The sequence below is a fragment of the Loxodonta africana genome, chromosome 9 (assembly GCF_030014295.1).
Source record: "Loxodonta africana isolate mLoxAfr1 chromosome 9, mLoxAfr1.hap2, whole genome shotgun sequence".
Taxonomy (NCBI): Eukaryota; Metazoa; Chordata; class Mammalia; order Proboscidea; family Elephantidae; genus Loxodonta; species Loxodonta africana.
The window spans coordinates 72,413,575-72,431,685 of record NC_087350.1 but is presented as its reverse complement, the minus strand read 5'-3'; the positions used below and the strand labels follow the sequence as shown (position 1 = coordinate 72,431,685).

At 36.6% G+C, this 18,111-nt stretch overlaps 2 protein-coding genes across 2 annotated transcripts; both read right to left on the bottom strand.

Annotated features, from left to right (window-relative positions):
* Positions 1-980, bottom strand: LOC100675176 (olfactory receptor 13F1-like). Its single transcript, XM_010588023.3, has one exon. It carries the CDS (start codon positions 958-960, stop codon positions 1-3), a length of 960 nt encoding a protein of 319 aa, XP_010586325.2. The 5' UTR covers positions 961-980.
* Positions 981-16,188: 15,208 nt separating this feature from the next.
* Positions 16,189-17,903, bottom strand: LOC100674890 (olfactory receptor 13C9). Its single transcript, XM_003407549.3, has one exon. The coding sequence runs from the start codon at positions 17,365-17,367 to the stop codon at positions 16,402-16,404; it is 966 nt and encodes a 321-aa protein (XP_003407597.2). The 5' UTR covers positions 17,368-17,903; the 3' UTR covers positions 16,189-16,401.
* Positions 17,904-18,111: the final 208 nt, after the last annotated feature.

Here is an 18,111-nt window from a genome sequence, read left to right as displayed (position 1 = left end):
TTATTTGCTGCTGGGAATAAAGAGAGCACAAAGAGGGTTTCTAACCAACAATCTTTTCACAGCTGTTTTTACCTCTTTATTCCTTAGACTATAAATGATTGGATTCAACATGGGGGTCAAAACCATATAGAGTAAAGCCATAAATTTATCTATCTCCTGTGAATCTACTGCTGAGGGCTTCAGGTATACAGAGAGAGCTGTCCCATAGAACAAAACTACCACAGTCAGGTGGTCTGCACATGTTGAAAAGGCTTTGCTGTGTCCATCCACTGAGCTGATTCTCAGAATGTTGGAGAGGATGAAGGCATACGAGATATAAATGAGGAGCACTGGCATAGGAAGGAGTAGTATGCTAATCACCAGCATAAGGAATTCTACCATGGAGGTACCTACACAAACTAATTTCAAGACAGCCAGAATTTCACAAGTGAAATGATTGATGATGTTATTACTACAGAGAGACAACTGTAGCACAGACATTGTTTCTACCAGAGCGGTGAGGCAGCCTGTCACCCAGGAGCCAGCTGCAATGTGTGCACAAACCCTCCTGTTCATGATGATGGGATATCTCAGGAGGTTGCAGATGGCTACATACTGGTCATACGCCATCATGGACAGGAGCACACACTCGGTGGAGCCCATGGCAAGAGAGAAGTACATCTGAGCAGCACATCCTGAGAATGAGATGCTGTTTTCCCCTGCAACAAAGTTTGCCACCATTGGAGTGAGAGCAGAAGAGGTGTACCAGATGTCCAGAAAGGAGAGGTTACTGAGGAAAAAGTACATGGGGGTGTGCAAGTGGGAGTCCAGGATGCTGACGGAGATCAGAATAATATTGCCCAGCAAGGTGATCAGGAACATCAGCAGCCACAGCACAAATATGATGATCTCAACTTTGGAGTAGTGGGTAAATCCCAGAAAAATAAAATTTGAAATTATTGTACAGTTTGTCTTAACCATTTTATTCCTTCATGCACAACTGTAATAGTGAGTAGAAGTATACACTGTACCTATTAAATAATTTAAACTCAACCAACTTTAAAGGAAAGTTTTTAGTGATATTTTAAAGGGGTCATTATCCTTGCAATATTACTAGTAACATCACATTAATTATTCATCCATTGACCATGTATCGAATACATTATAAGGTACTGGTAGCACAGCGGTTAAGAGCTTGGCTGCTAACCAAAAGGTCGGCAGTTCAAATCCAAGTGCCACTCCTTGAAAACCCTATGGGGCAGTTATACTCTGTCCTATAGGGTTGCTATGAGTCAGAATTAACTCAATGGCAAGGAGTTTGGTTTGGTTTGGTTTAAAGGTCTTACTACACAGAGTCTACTCTCAAACAACTCACAATCAAATAGAGGACACAATCAAGTAAATAACAAACAATTACTGTGCCATAATATAAAGATTGCCCCAGGGTGCTAGCCAAACAAGTGTCAGAACCCTAACACTATGTTGTGGTAGCTAGCTGCTCAGTGATAGTTTCTGAAAGTTAATCAAAATATTCATTGGACCTAATCAGGGTAAGGAACTGACATGCTGGGCAAGGGGTAATTTTTGTAAAAGTTACAATGAGAGAGGATTTGCTTGTAATTCATAAAACTGAAACTTATTTTAATATGATAGATAGATACGTTACACATTGTATACTACCAGGAGATGAGGCTAGGATAATAGGGAAAATCAACTCACTGTCATGCTACCTGATTTCTGTCCTCCAGAAGGAATTTTTTAATATGGAAATAATCTTGAATTCCTTAGAAAAGGAATCTTTCCTTAGAAAAGAAATCATTTTCAAAGGTTATTATATTATTTTAATGAAATTATTTGCAACATGTCTTACAACTGATCACATATGAAGGCATATATTTAAAACCGAGTGCCATACAATGAGTCGGAATCAACTCGACAGCAGTTTTTTTAGAATACAAGATAGGGTTCAAATGAAGCATCACATACATGGGCTTCATGTTTTCATTGTTGCCAGCTTATCCAGCCTCTTCTCCTAATTCTCCACCCCACAAACACTTTATGCTCTGAAAGAGCAACCAACTTGTAGTTCCTCATATTCACTGCTTTAACTCAGATAAAAAAAAAAAAAAAAAAATCCAGTATTCTTCATGCTCTACTAAAATTTACATCCCCAAACCATGGGTGACTATGAAGCACTTTACTGATCATTTCCAGGGAGGCGAATGTTAGGCATTTCTGGTCCTCAAAGTCCATTTTGACCAGCACACACCACTACTTTCGCATGGGGCTTCTCTATTGGCCCTTCCCTACACAGCACCCAGTTTTCTGGTTCTTGCCCTGGCTCCTCTGATACTATCCTCTTTCTGTCCCCTCTTCACCACTCTCTTGCCCACTTTTCAGAAATGAAACAAGGATATCTTCTCCTTCTCTCACACAGATGGGTCCTCACCCATTCCTTCATCCTTATCTTATATCCTTACATTCAAGTCATTTTATCTATTTTCCCTTTCTGTAAAATGATTTCTGATTCCAGCTAAAATAAAGGTTTCCCAACACATTCCCCTCTTTGTTTTCTATAATGTCAGAGCCAAAATTGACTCAAGAAATCTTCTAATCCAACCCTCTCATAAACTTGAGAGATACTTGGAGTAATTTAATGATTTGCCTGAAGTAAATGAGCAAATCTGGGACATGAAACCAAGTATCTGTCTCATGTTCAGTACTCCTCTCTCCAACTCAGTATTTCTACCATCTAGTACTTCTTTTAAAAGGAGGTACCTCTCTCCTGGTTTCCTGTTCTAGCTGACACCCACTAATAAGTCATGTAGACCTAAGAATACAGGCAGGGATGGATGTCTGTTCCCATTTACCTCAGCATATTTGATAAGCATCTTCCTTTTTGGTTAACTTATACTTCAATATTTAAAGTTGATCTTCAGCAGGGTCTTTCTCATAAGTCCAGTGCAGGGCTCAAAGAAGTAAAATAATCTGACATTTTAAATTATGATAACACTGCATGGAAACTACATTAAATTCAGTTGTGTGGAGACACTTTTATTCAAGTGATAGCAAAGGAAAGGGATATGGATGGTCTTGGTTTGCAAAAGAACCAACCCAAATCTTGCCAGATTCACAAAATCTCAACATACATAAAAAAAAAAAAGTTAGCTCCTCTTAATTTTTTTTTTTAATTCTTAAGAGAAATCACACTGTGATTTGTTCTGCCAAAATCACCACCTATGATATGACCCCCAAAAATTCCAAAGGGTTATCCCTGGACCTAAGACTATTATTTAAGTCTCCTGTTGCTATTAGAGACCTTTCAACTCCCTTAACAATTTGTTGTCGTGATTATGAAATATTAAAAAAAAAAAAACTTTCTAGGTCTCCAGGGTATGATTACAAGTTCCATTAACGAATGGGAACCAAAAAAAAAAAGATAAAAATTTTAAATTTTTTCAAATCACTTGAGCAGTAGTTGTATAAGCGGAACTTGAGGAGACTATTTTGCCTACTCTGTAGATCGCCTTTAGATTACACAGCAAACAATGCAATTAAAAGAACTATAGAAATGTCTTTCCAACATGGCCTGTTAGTTTGCAAACATCTCAGTGGCCTGAGTAATAGAAGACAAAACATCCTTGCTGAGCTCTTAAATGACCCCGACGTGAAGAGAGCAAGCATTGACCAAATACTTTATTACTATCAAATGCTCCTTGAATAGACTAAGTGCCTAGCACAGTGTTTGTAATTTTAAGACCACGTGGTCTTACATGTAATCGTTACCCTCAAGGAGGCTTGAAAAACACTTACACAATTAGGTGTGCCCTCTCTCTTGCACCTCTGCTATTGTCATGAGAACATCCCCAGACTAGCCAAATAGAGGATGAAAGGAACCTGGCCAGAACTGATTGGCCCCAGTTGTCCCAGCCAAGGTTATCTGAGGTCAGACAGCAGTCAATCTTCAAAAAAAAAAAAGGGGGGGGGTGGGTCCAGAAACAATTAATGGGGCTAATTCTCACCTGATTTGGGATGCAAAGTTAACCCAGTTCAAATCACCTGGCTCCAGCCCAGATCAGGTGTAACTTGAAGACTGTTAATGAGGGTTTATTATTGTATGCAAGGTCCCTAGGTGGTGCAAACGGTTTGTGCCCGACTGCTAAAGGTTGGCAGTTCGAACCTACCCAGTGATACCTTGGAACTCACTCCACGCAACAGAGGCATATTTAGGGTATGGTAGGTAATGGCATAGTGGTTAAGTGCTACAGCTGCTAACCAAAAGGTCAGCAGTCTAACCAAAAGGTTGGCAGTTCAAATCCACCAGGCGCTCCTTGGAAACTCTATCGGGCAGTTCTACTCTGTCCTATAGGGTCGCTATGAGTTGGAATTGACTCAACAGCAATGGGTTTGGTATGCTTCTGATGATCTGCTTCCATTAAGATTACAGCCAAGAAAATCCTATGGAGCAGTTCTACTCTGTAACATATGGGGTACCATACGTCAGAATTGACTAGATGGCAACTAACAACAACTGTACGCAACAGAGATTTTATGGTTGTTATATAAAACCGATCCAGCAGTAGACACTTTCATTGCTTACTCAACATTGACTCACCTAACAGAATTACAATTTTATTCTATTATCTACCCTGTTTTTATCCACACACTATCCTGATTAGTCCAAGCCTCCTATCTTACTTCCTAGAAGCCTTACATTTTACTTTCATATTGAGATTGACAATCCATCTGGAACTAGTTTTTTTGTATGGGTGTTTTCACCAGTATTGGCATTCATATATTTTAGCATCTGCTTATCAATGTTCACAATATACCTGCTGGAATTTTTATTAGGATTGCATTGAACCTAGATGTTAATTTGGTGAGAACTGATCTTTATATTGAATTTTCCAATCCATTTATTTAGGTCTTAATTTCTCTCAATAATCTTTTGTTTTTTTGTATAAATGTCTTGCACATATTTTATTAGATTTGTTCACATGCATTTTTATGTTTTGGATACTACAATAAAATGTTTATATTTTTAAGTTCCATTCTCTAATTGCCAATGGTATGTAATGATTTTTCCATGCTAATTCTGTATCCAGCCATTTTGCTAAATTTATTTATTAGTTCCAATAGTTTGTAGATCTTTTAACGTCCCTAGGTGGCACAAACAGATTGTACTCAACTGCTAAGCTAAATGTTAGTGGCTCAAACCTACCCAACGGCACCATGGAAGAAAGGCAGAGCAATCTCCTGTTAAGATTACAGCAAAGAAAACGTTATGGAGCAGATCTACTCTGTAACACGTGGGTCTGGTTTTCATGAGTTAGAGTCAGTGGCAATGAATTTGGTAGATCCTCTGGGTTTTCTATTGCCATTTGTGAATAATGACAGGTCTTTCTTTCTCTCTAAGCCTCTTGGAAACGCTGGCGGTGTAGTGGTTAGATGTTACAGCTGCTAACCAAAAGGTCGGCAGTTCGAATCTGCAAGGCGCTCCTTGGAAACTCTATGGGGCAATTCTACCCTGTCCTATAGGGTCGCTATGAGTCGGAATCGACTCAACCGCAGTGGGTGGGTCTAAGCCTGTTAAGAAGACCTGGTGACACAGTGGTTAAGGGCTACAGCTGCTAAACAAAAGGTGTGCAGTTCGAATCCACCAGCTGCTCCTTGGAAACCCTATGGGCCAGCTTTACTCTGTCCTATAGGGTCGCAGTGAGACAGAATCAAGTGGATGGCAACAGGTTTAAGCCTCACACTGCCTTTTCTAAATGTACTGATTATGAGCTAGTATTCTCAAACCAAACCAAACCCAGTGCCGTCGAGTCAATTCCGATTCATAGAGACCCTATAGGACAGAGTAGAACTGCCCCACAGTTTCCAAGGAGCGCCTGGCAGATTCAAACTGCTGACCCTTTGGTTAGCAGCCATAGCACTTAGCCACTACACCACCAGATTTTCCAGTATTCTCAAAGGAGAATGGAATAACAAAGAATCAAGCTCTAATATCCTCTTAAGTACTATACCTTTGCTCAGCACTAAAATGTGAGCAATCTTCTTTCATCACAGATCAGATACTCAGATCCCTAAAAGATATGCAACATATATTACCACATCCCCAATGTTTCTTTAGCACTGTTCTAGGTACATAAGACACTTTTGTGAACAAAACAGACAAGCATTCTTGCCCTCATAGAGTTTACACTTTAGTCAGAAAGAGATTTACAAAGAAATTAACAACATTGAACATTTGTTTCTGACTACAGTGGAGTAGCTAATGGACCCACTTACATAATTTTTGGATGACAATGAGGTGGATTTTGGTAGGGATTGACAGTAGATCAATGGGGCATAATTCCATCTTAACAATATTAAGTCTTCCAATTCATGAGCATGGTATTTCTTTCCATTTATTTGGGTTATCTTTAATTTCTTTCAGTAATATTTGATTGTTTTCAGTGTTCAAATCTTGCATTTCTTTTGTCAAATTTATTCCTAAGTATTTCTATGCTTTTTGATGCTGTTAATGAAATTGTTTTCTTAAGTTCATATTTGGACTATGCATTGCTAGTGTATAAAAATTCAGTTTGATAGATCCCATATCCTGCAAACTTGCTGAACTAATTTATTAGTTCTAATAGTTTTTTAGTGGATCCCTTAATACTTCCTATATACAAAATGATATCATTTCAAATAGAGGATTTTTTTTAATCTCTATTAATAAGATATATTGGTTTGTAGTTTTTTTTTTTTTTTTCTTGTGATATCTTTGTCTGGTTTGTATATCAGGGTAATACTGGCCTCAGAGAATGTGTTGTATTTGAAAGTGTTCTCTCCTATTTTTTGGAAGAGTTTGTGGAGGATTGGTATTTATTCTTTAAATGTTTGATAGAATTCATCAGTGAAGCTATCTGGTCATATGCTTTTCTTTGTGGGAGGTCTTTAAATTACAATCCAATCTCTGTATATGTTATAGGTCTATTCAGATTTTCTATTTTTTCTTGAGTCAATTTCAATAGCTCGTGTCTTTCCACAAATATTTCCATTTCATCTTAATGTACCTAATTTGTTGACATACAGTTGTTTATAATATTCCTTTAAAATCCTTCTCATTTTTCTAAGGCTTATACTGTTCCCCTTCTTTCATTCCTGATTTTAGCAAATTACGTTTTCTCTCTTTTTTTCTTGGTTACTCTACTTAAAGTTTTGCTAATGTTGTTGATCTTTACAAAGAACCAACTTGTGGTTTCTTTGATTTTCTCTATTGCTTTTCCATTATCTATTTCATATTTCCACTTTAATATTTATTTTCTTCTATCTTGAGTTTAGTTTGCTCTTCCTTTTCTATTTTCTTAAGGTGGAAGGTTAGACTATTGATTTTATATATTTCTTCTTTTTTAAAGTATGTGTTTATAAATTTCCTCCTGAGAAATGCTTTAGCTGCATCCCATAAGATATACGTTGTGTTTCATTTTTATTCAACTCAAAGTGTTTTATAATTTACATTCCATTGTGATTTTATTTTTGATCCACTGATTATTTAGGTATGTGCAGTTGTGAATTTTTCAAATTTCCTTCTAGTAATAATTTCTAATTTAATTTTATTCTGGCCATAGAACACATGTTGTATTGTATCTATCATTTTTGACTTATTAAAGTTCATTGTATGGCCCAGCATTTGGACTATCCTGGAGAATGTTCCATGTGAAACTGAGAATATGTATTTTTCTGTTGTCTGCTTGAGTGATCTATAGATGTTTAGTAGGTCTACTTTGTTTACACTGTATTTTAAGTCTTCTATATTTTGTTGATCTTCTACCTCATTGCTTTATCCATGATTTAAAGTGTACTTAAACTGTGAAATATGGATCCTAAATTCTAAATATTACCAGAATTCGTAAGAATCTTAAAGTATTCATTCCACAAGAGATATTATATATCTAGTTTTTCCACTATTTCATTCTTGATAGTAGCAATTTGGAGTATGACCAACTCCAAAATATTTATAAATTTAATCATGTTGATAAACTGAGAAATAAAAACCTCATAATTCATAGATGCTGAGAAAGCTTTTGATAAAATTCTTTATTATTAACATTACTGTTGTTAGGTGCCATTGTGTTAGTTCTGACTCAGAGTGACCTTAGGTACAATGGAACAAAACACTGCACTATCCTCACAATTGCTGCTATATTTGAGGCCATTTTTGCAGTCTCTATGTCAATCCATCTTATTAAGGCTCTTCCTCTTTTTCACTGACCCTCTACTTTACCAAGCATGATGCCCTTTACAGGGACTGGTCCCTCCTGATAACATGTTCAAAGTACATTAGATGAGTCTCACCATTCACTCTTCTAAGGATCATTTTGATTTGTTCTTTCTTCTGGCAGTCCATGGTATATTCAATACTATTTGCCGAAGCCATAATTCAAAGGCATCACTTCTTCTTTAAAAAAAAAAAAAAAAGGTCTTCTTTATTCATTGTTCAGCTTTTGCATGCTAATGAGGCAGTTGAAAATACCATGGCTTGGGTAGATGTACCTTAGTTTCCAAAATGATATCCTTGCTTTTTTAACACTTTAAAGGTCTTTTGCAGCAGATATGCACAATGCAATATATAATTAGATTTCTTGACTGCTGCTTCTAAGGGCATTGATTGTGGATCCAAGTAAAATGAAATCCTTCACAACTTCAATCTTCTCACTATTTATCATGATACTGCTTATTGGTCCAGTTGTGAGGATTTTTGTTTTCTTTGTGTTGAGGTGTATCCATACTGAAGGCTGTAGTCTTTGATCTTCATGAGTAAGTACTTCAAATCCTCTTGAGTATATATACCTTGAGTGTATCCCACCTGAATTTAGAGACCATCTCAAGAATAGATTTGACATACTGAGCACTAATGACTGAAGACCAGACAAGCTGTGGGATGTTATCAAGGACATCATACATGAAGAAAGCAAAAGGTCATTAAAAAGACAGTAAAGAATGAAAAGGCAAAAATGGATATCAGAAGAGACTCTGAAACTTGATCTTGAATGTAGAGCATCTAACATGAAGGGAAAAATGGATGAAGTAAAAAGATGAAGAGAAGATTTCGAAGGGCAGCTCCAGGAAGCAAAGTATTATAATGAAATGTGCAAAGTCCTGGAGTTAGAAAACCAAATGAGAAGAACACGCTTAGCATTTCATGAGCTGAAAGAAATTAAGAAAAAATTCAAGCCTTGAGTTGTAATATTAAATGATTCTATGGGCAAAATACCAAACAACACAGGAAGCATTAAAAGAAGGTGGAAGGAACACACAGAGTCACTATATCAAAAAGAATCAATTGACATTCGACCATTTCAGGAGGTAGCATATGATCAAGAAACAATGGTACTCAAGGAGGAAGTCCAAGCTATACTGAAGGCATTAGCAGGAAAAAAAAAAGGTCCAGGAACTGACAAAATATCAAGTGAGATGTTTCAACAAACACATGCAATGCTGGAAGAGCTCACTCCTCTATGCCAAGAAATTTGGAAGACAGCTACCTGGCCAGCCATTGGAAGAGATCCATATTTGTGCCCATTCCAAAGAAAGGTGATCCAACAAAATGAGGAAACTGTCAAACAATATCATTAACGTCACACGCAAGTCAAATTTTGCTGAAGATAATTCAAAAATGGTTGTAGCAGTACATCAACAGGGAACTATCAGAAATTCAAGCCTGATTCAAAAGAGGAAGTGGAATGAGGGATGTTATTGCTCATGTCAGATGGATCTTGACTGAATACCAGAAAGATGTTTACCTGTGTTTTATTGACTATGCAAAGGCATTTGACTATATAGATCATATGCAATTATGGATAACACTGCAAAGAGCTGGAATTCCAAAACACTTTTATGGTCATGCAGAATCTGTACAGAGACCAAGAGGCAGTTGTTGAAACAGAGCAAGGGGATACTGCATGCTTAAAATCAGGAAAAGTGTGTGTCAGGGCTATATTCTTTCACCACGCTTATTCAATCTGTATGTTGAGCAAATAATCTGAGAAGCTGGAGTATATGAAGAAGAATGCAGCATCAGGATTAGAGGAAGACTCATTGACAACCTGCCATATGCAGATGACACAACCTTGTTTGCTGAAAGCGAAGAGGACTTGAAGCACTTACGGATGAAGACCAATGCGACTGGTGGTCTATTTCTTAGTCGGCATAGCTTCCAGCATCACAGCAACACACAAGCCACCACAGTACGACAAACTGACAGACGAGTGATAGATTAACATTATATGAACCATATATAGTATAAACCAACAGCTATCATTATGCCTTATTTTAAAATAACAGAAGCATTTTCATTTAAGTCAGTAGACAATAAATGTGTTAATTATGAATATTATTATTAACCTCGTGCAGAAAATGCAAGTTAAAGTAACTTGACAAAAAATAAGTATAAAAATTGGAAAAGAAGAGAAATATTACATTTATTTTCAGATCACATTATTCTCTTTTTAAGAGAATTTACTACAAATATATTAGAGAAAAATAAGAATTCAGTGGTGGCTAGTAACAAAATTAGTGTACAAAAAGAAATTGCCTTCTGATAAATATAATAGCATCATTGTTTATAATATTAAAAAAGCATAAACTACCCCAAATGTCCATCTAAATTGATTGGCTATATAAACACTGCTACAACCATACGTGAAATAATAAGCATCCTTTAAGAATACCACAAACAGTTAATGTACTCAAGTGCGAATAGAAAGGTTAGAGGTCCAAGTCCACCCAAAGATGCCTTGGAAGAAAGGCCTGGTGATCTACTTCTGGAAAATCAGCTACTGGAAAACCCTGTGGAGCACAGTTATTCTCCACAGGAACTGATTTGACAGCAAGGGGTCATGGAAAAAGAACTACTTGTTTGAGTTACTGGTTATTTAGAGAGAGACAGAGAGAGACATTTTAGAAAAAGAACTATTTGTTTTAAGTGAAAAAAGCCAGTTGCAGAAAGTGTATATTAAATATGTAATATTTTAGAATATTTTTAAATTCTAAACTCTTATTTTTACATTTTAAACTCTGAAAACATATTGTATTCACCAAATATTGTCATATATAAATTTTAAGTATAAATCATATATAAATGCATATGAAATTGTATCCATATTAGAATTTCTATTCTGCACATTTTGTAGTGCTTGGATACATTACAATAAGCTTTTGGAAATATATATATGAATATTATGTATATATAAGTATACGTATACACACACACACATATATATAAATTAAAAGAAGTTATGATCCAAAATGCATAAAATTTTACGGAAGTATCAAGTAAGATAAAGAGTAAAAAGTATGCATTAAATTTGACTATGTAAACCTTAAGAAGAGCAGTGTTCAGGACCAGATTTTAGTAAGTTGATGAATTAATGAGAGGTGAAGAAGTACATAGTTGTGTTAGCTCTGATTTCAAAAAGCTTGGTTAAAAAGAAAATGGATAGTAGCTAGACAGGAACTAGAAAAGGTTATAGTTTGGCTGTTTTTTTCTGTTTTTATTATTTAAAAATACGAGAGAATGGAACACGTCTATAGGTCAAGTCAGAAATTAAGATGCTGGAGACAGATAAGATAGCAGAAATAATGGTTTTATATCTGGGATTCTCCAAAGGGTGTCTCACACGTGTTCAGAAATAAGTACACTCATATTCTATCTGTCTTCCACCTCAAAGTCTTATGCCTACAAGCCTCTTGAGAGACCTCAACTCTATTCCTGCCTATGCATTCCATGAATAGTTCTGTTGAGTACCTCAGTCGCTTCTTCTGCTCAGCTGAGCAAGCACTTCTCTGACTAATTCAGGAAACATATGGAACACTGTGTCAGAGCATATAGGCAATCATTGTCTCCACAACTTCATATCTCTATGTCCTCACCTGGGATCCAAGTTACATGTCCATCTTCCCATAAAGTATCCTCTTTATGTCTGTCTCCTTCATAGCTAGCACAGTGCCCAGTATTCAATAGGTGCTCGGTAAATACTCCTTCAGTAAATGAATAAATAAGTCCAGTAATGAATAATGCTACATCCCCAGAAGATGTCAGACACATGGAACCTAATTGTATGGGATTTAGCCCTACTTAGGATGTGATTTTTTTTAGGATGTGATTTTTTTACAAAAGCATTAAAAACATAACTTAGGTACAAGTTCTACTATAACATTCATCTTACAATTTCAAGTATAAAATAAACACAAAAAATTAGGAACACATTCAATTTCTAAAGTAAGCAATACACCTACTGAAACAGCAGCAAAAATCTTTCTACTTTAGCATTTTCTTGTAGAATCTTTGCTAGAAGATCAGTACTACGTCAAAGCCCTCATCCCTTCACATCTCAATTAATTTAAGTGCTTGCTTTTATTTAATTCTTATCAATTGTAATCAAGCATCTTTTTGAGCACATAACATATAGTAAGTTTCAAGGCTATTTTCTAAGGAATTAAGTAAATTTCCCTTTAAAAAGTGGCATTCATTAAGATACTCCACTGGTCTCGCCCCTTCAGGAGCAAGGAGAATGAAGAAAGCTAATAACACAAGGGAAAAATTAGTCCAAAGTCCTCCACCAGACTGAGTCCAGAACAACTAGATGATGCCTGACTATCACCACTGACTGCTCTGACAGGGATCACAATAGGCGTCTCAGACAGAGCTGAAGAAAAATGTAGAACAAAATTCTAACTCACAAAAACAGACCAGACTTACTGGCCTGGCAGAGACTGGAGAAACCCTGAGAGTATGGCCCCGAACACCCTTTTAGCTCAGTAATGAAGTCACTCCTGAGATTCACCCTTCAGCCAAAGATTAGACAGGCCCATAAATCAAACGGAGACTAAAGGGGCACACCAGCCCAGAGGTAAGGACTAGAAGGTAGGAGGGGAGAAGAAAGCTGGTAATAGTGAACCCAAGGTTGAGAAGGTAAAGTGCTGACATGTCATGGGGTTGTTAACCAATTTCATAAAACAATATGTTCACTGTTTAATGAGAAACTAGTTTGTTAGGTAAATCTTCATCTAAAGTACAGTAAATAAAAAATTATTAAAAATAAAATAAAATGAAATCCTTAACAACTTCAAAAAAAGTGATTTTCAGAATAATTTAATGCTTGTGTTTAAAGTTCAGATGTAGGTAAGAATTTCTTTGATCATTTTAGATACACTGCTGAGAGGCAGTGATGTTAGATGTTATGGCTACAAACCTGTAGAAGCAATATGCTGTAGTAAAAGAGAAAACAATTCAAGGAAAAAATGTAGAATGTGTGCATGCTTCTCTACCATCTGCATGCTGTGTGGTTTGTGCAAAGTGTGTTAACTCCCCTAAGTTTGCAACCTCAGTTATAAGATGGTGACACTACTACCCACATCACAGGATCTTAGTGAGATAGTACATGTGAACTGGCAGATAGCCAATATACTTTCACGTCTTAAGTGTCCATTTTAGAAGCCCCCAGGAACCATAAAAAGTTAACATGATCTCAAATTTATTAGAGTATTTAGAAAATGAGTACACATAAAAATGTGCCAAAACGTATTAAATAACTTGCTGGATGAAAAAAACATAATTTTGGCATTGCCACAGTATCTCTGCTTTTAGATGCTATGCTTCAACTTCTTTGGGACATGAATGAAATAGAAAGGTATTGTCTTAGTTTCCTAGGGGTGCTATAACAAAATACCACAAAGTGGGTGGCTCTAAAGAACAGAAATGCATTGTATCAGTTCTGGAAACCAGGAGCCCAAATTCAGGGCATAGACAGAGAGATCCTTTCTTGTCTCTTCCAGCTTTCCTTTGAGTTTCTTGGCTGGTAGATGTATCTTCACATGCTGTTTTCCTCCTACGTGACTCCATTTGTGTCTGTTCTCCCCTTTTATTTGATACCAGTCAGATAGGATTAAGACCCACCTACTCTAGTATGACCTCATTAAATTAACTGATAGCATCTTCAAAGAAAGAACCTATTTCCAAACAAGGTCGCACTCACAGGTAAAGAGGTCAGGACTTCCAAAAGGTCACATTCTTTTGGGTGAACATAATTCGATCAATAACATTTATGCTTCCCTCCTGTTACACCTTTTTCCATAAAGTTTTCCAATTCATGCATTTAATATGTATATTTTAAATCTATATGCCAGATTCTGGACTGGGTGCAATGAAAGTAGAGATTTTTCTCTCCAGCACAAAAAAATTACACACACACACACAAACACATCTGGTGTGCCAGACAAGTTCATCTGACTATGCTCCCAAGTAAGAAGAAAATTTGCCAACAAAAAAATCATCCTCCATAAAATGTTTTCGGGTTAATTTTTTTAGTGAGAAACCCTTTAACCCAGTGCCGTCGAGTCAAATATTGAATAAAGTATACCAGCATTATGCTGTTGTTGTTGCATGCTGTCAAGTTGATTCTGACTCATAGCAACCCTATAAGACAGAGCTGAACTGCCCTTTAGGGTTTCCAAGGCTGTAAATCTTTATGGAAGCAGACTGCCAGGTCTTTTCTCCAGCAGCGGGCTGGTGTGTTTGAATCATCAACCTTAGGGTTTGCAGCCAAGTGCTTAATCATTGCACCACCAAGGTTCACATACCAGTATTATGAAAAGTGTACATCCCCAGCAAATTTGAATGCATGAGTATATTAAGACTGATGACCTTAGCTTTCTTTTCTTCAGACCCTGAATCTACATCTCTACGAGAAAAAACCCTCCAGGTCTTCTTTCCTGAGAAGAAAAGTGTGCACTAAAATCTTCACTTGTTTAATTTTCTATAACAAATTTATAAATCGGATAAAAGACTAGGACCAAGATCAGTCATCCAGAAGACTCTGCAAGTGGCTGGACCAATGCTGTGAGAAAAAACAAAATTAGGGCCTGAATATCCAAGATGACCTGAAAGCAAACATAAAAGGCCTGACACCAGGGATTTTCCACCTTCCTGGAATATTTAGAAAAGCAAACATGAGTTGGTTTATGATAATTAATAGGCTAATAAAACCTGTTATGTCAAGGTTGTAAATCTGAATATCAAAGCTCAAAACTCCTGCCACCAGATTTAATCTGTGAATATACTATGATGGAAGCTAGATGTAATTAAATGTAATTTGGAACTGTTTAATATTCCTGCCATTAAAATTTAAAAAAAAGTGAACTTGGAAAGATGGAATAAATATACCCAAAGACTCTATAAATGCATAATTCATGTTTGTCTATGTAAAATATGTGCATGCCCAACATCCTCTGAATTCACCGAAAAATCGATAAAAATTTATTCAGCCAGATGGATTTCCTAGAATGTAACTTACTCCTTAGTACACTTTCTCATTCATCTTGTGTTAAGTTTATCATAATAACAAATTATAACTTAGAAGCGTTCTTCAGACAAAAAGTTGAGGAGAAAACCAAGAAAAAGTGAGATAAATGTCATCTCCTATCTGACATCCCTCGATCCTCTGCTCATGACTTACTCAGATTCCCAAGGTCACAAAGCTAGTTAGGGACACAGAAAAGACATGAACACTGTCTTCTCACTAAAAATCAAGAGCTTGGATATTCTACTTCTAAGATTTGAAAAAGTACTGGAACTCCCTCAGGACACCAAAGAAATTGGCTTCTTCTAAATGGGCATTGAATTGACCTTTTCTCAAAACCAATGCTTGCCCACATTATTATCTGGACTCACAGAGTGGTTTTCAAACCCATTTTTAATTTTGAGATTTATTTTCATGCTAAAGCTAACATATAAGCTGAAATAAAGAAAGAAGATAAATCAGGGATATCTTGGTTGATTGCATGAACCCCCATATTAAACACCATTTACCCACTCCCTTAGTAGTCTCAAAAGCTATGCATCCCTAGAGTTCCACAGAAAAAAAATTTTAAATACTGAATGAGAAAACAAAGTTCAATGGCTTAAGAAGCTTTGGAGATTAATGTGAAACTATGACAAAGTGTTCTTCCGTAGAAAAGGTGGGTGTTGTATTTTGAGGGTTTTCTATGTTTCACTTTCTCACAATAAAGAGCTTTATTTATTTTGAAAAATTTAAATAAATGTTGCTTATGAAATAATATTATGTAAAAAAAGTGCATATAAAAAAGTCACATTGTTCCCATTTCCAATACTGCCAAAAATACAGACTATGAAAGATATTATTAAGAATGTTACGAAAAGTCCATCTCCTAGTGGTGAAATGATGGGTGACCTCCTGTTCTCATCCTTCTTCTCTGTCTGGCAAATTCTCTATAATAAACATGAATTATTTTGAAATGTTATATCTCATTATGAAAAATTTTAACATAATACATGAGAGTGTAAAAAAAGGAAAAGGACCTGAAATTCCAACATAATTCTCAAGTTTCAATAATGTCCAACGTGTTCACAATTCATTATTCTACTCGCTTGTTAATGAACCTTTTCTTTAGTAGCAGTTTTACTGCCTCCTTCACATCCTTGTTTCTGAGACTATATATTAAAGGATTCAACATGGGAGTCATCACCCCATACAACATGGATATAAGTTTGTCTGTAGCATCCAAGGCATTTGAATTAAGTGTCTCTTTAGATTTGGGCTTCATGTACATGAAGAGAATAGTCCCATAGAATATAATCACTACAGTCAGGTGGGCTGAACAGGTGGAGAAGGCTTTGCTTCTCCCCTCAGAGGAACGGACCTTGAGAATGCTGGAAATGATTAGTGAATACGAGATGACAATCAAGAGCAGTGGCATCAATATTAACAATGTTGTGGCCACGAGCATGATAAACTCATTGCCTGAGATGTCAGCACAAGCCAACTTCATGACAGCCAGAATTTCACAGGAAAAATGATTGATGATGTTATTCCTGCAGAAAGGCAATTGTACCACAAACATAGTTTGTACTGCAGAATTGATAACCCCTGCAAACCAGGACCCAGATGCCATGGGCACATAGGAATTCTTGCTCATAATAATGGGATATCTTAGAGGGTTGCATATGGCCACATAGCGGTCAAAGGCCATCATGCCCAAGAGCACACACTCTGTCGTCCCCATGGCCAAACCAAGGAACATCTGCACTGCACAGCCAGAAAAAGAAATGGTCTTTCTCTCTGAGAGGAAACTTACCAGTGTGGAGGGAATGGAGGTGGTGGTGTAGCAGATGTCTAGGAAGGAGAGATTCCCCAGGAAGAAGTACATGGGTGTGTGAAGGTGAGAGTCCAAGACGCTGATTAAAATAAGGGTGCCATTGCCCAGAAGAATGAACACATACATTATTAAGATCAGAACAAAAAAGAGTAGCTCGAGCCTTGGGTAACCAGAAAGGCCCTTCAGAAAGAATTCCACCAGAATGGTTTGGTTTTCCCATTCCATTTTACTTTTTCTCTTTTACCTGTAAGAAGTCAGAGAAAATTTTAAAAAATTAAAAACAAGTCCACATACACCAATTCACAAATATAAAAATCATTAATTCAATGAGAGGAAGAGAGAAAATAGGAAAGGGAAGGATGTAGAGTACAAATGAAGAAAAGGGAAGAGAATGAGGAAATAAACAATGGAGGAAGAGAAGAAAGGAATGAGGGGGAAGCTATTGTACTGATCTCTTGTTCTGGGCCAGGAAATTTGTGAGGCCCCCCCCACCCCGCATTCGTTATGTCATTTAACCCCCAGTATTATCATTTTAAAGGTAAAGAAAGCTAACAGAGTTTTACCCGAAAGTTTTTAGCTAATGTATAGCAAAACCTAGTCTTAAACCCAGGCCTGCCCACCTATGACCCATACTTATGAGATTTTTCTATACACTGTAAAAGCAATATAGAGTGCATTATATCAGAGATTTGTAAAGTTACCTTTAAAAAGCTGCCTGGTTCCAATATCAGGCAGACTCAACAGTAATCTTATGGGTTTTAAAAAACTGAAAGTGTGTCTGTCACATGCAGGATGAGCACAACCAGTATTTACTGTGTGCCTGATGGCCCCAAAACCATGTACAACCCATATAAAGCCCAATAATCTCAAACCTCCTTGTTATAATACAAATACCTCTTACTGAGGGGAGAACATTATTCACAATTTTACGCTATAATATGCTAAGATATCATACAGTAATTGAAGCCC

What these genes read in the sequence shown, in the direction of transcription:
- LOC100675176 (XM_010588023.3), bottom strand. Translation starts at nt 960, where the DNA reads ATGGTTAAGACAAACTGTACAATAATTTCAAATTTTATTTTTCTGGGA.
- LOC100674890 (XM_003407549.3), bottom strand. Translation starts at nt 17,367, where the DNA reads ATGGAATGGGAAAACCAAACCATTCTGGTGGAATTCTTTCTGAAGGGC.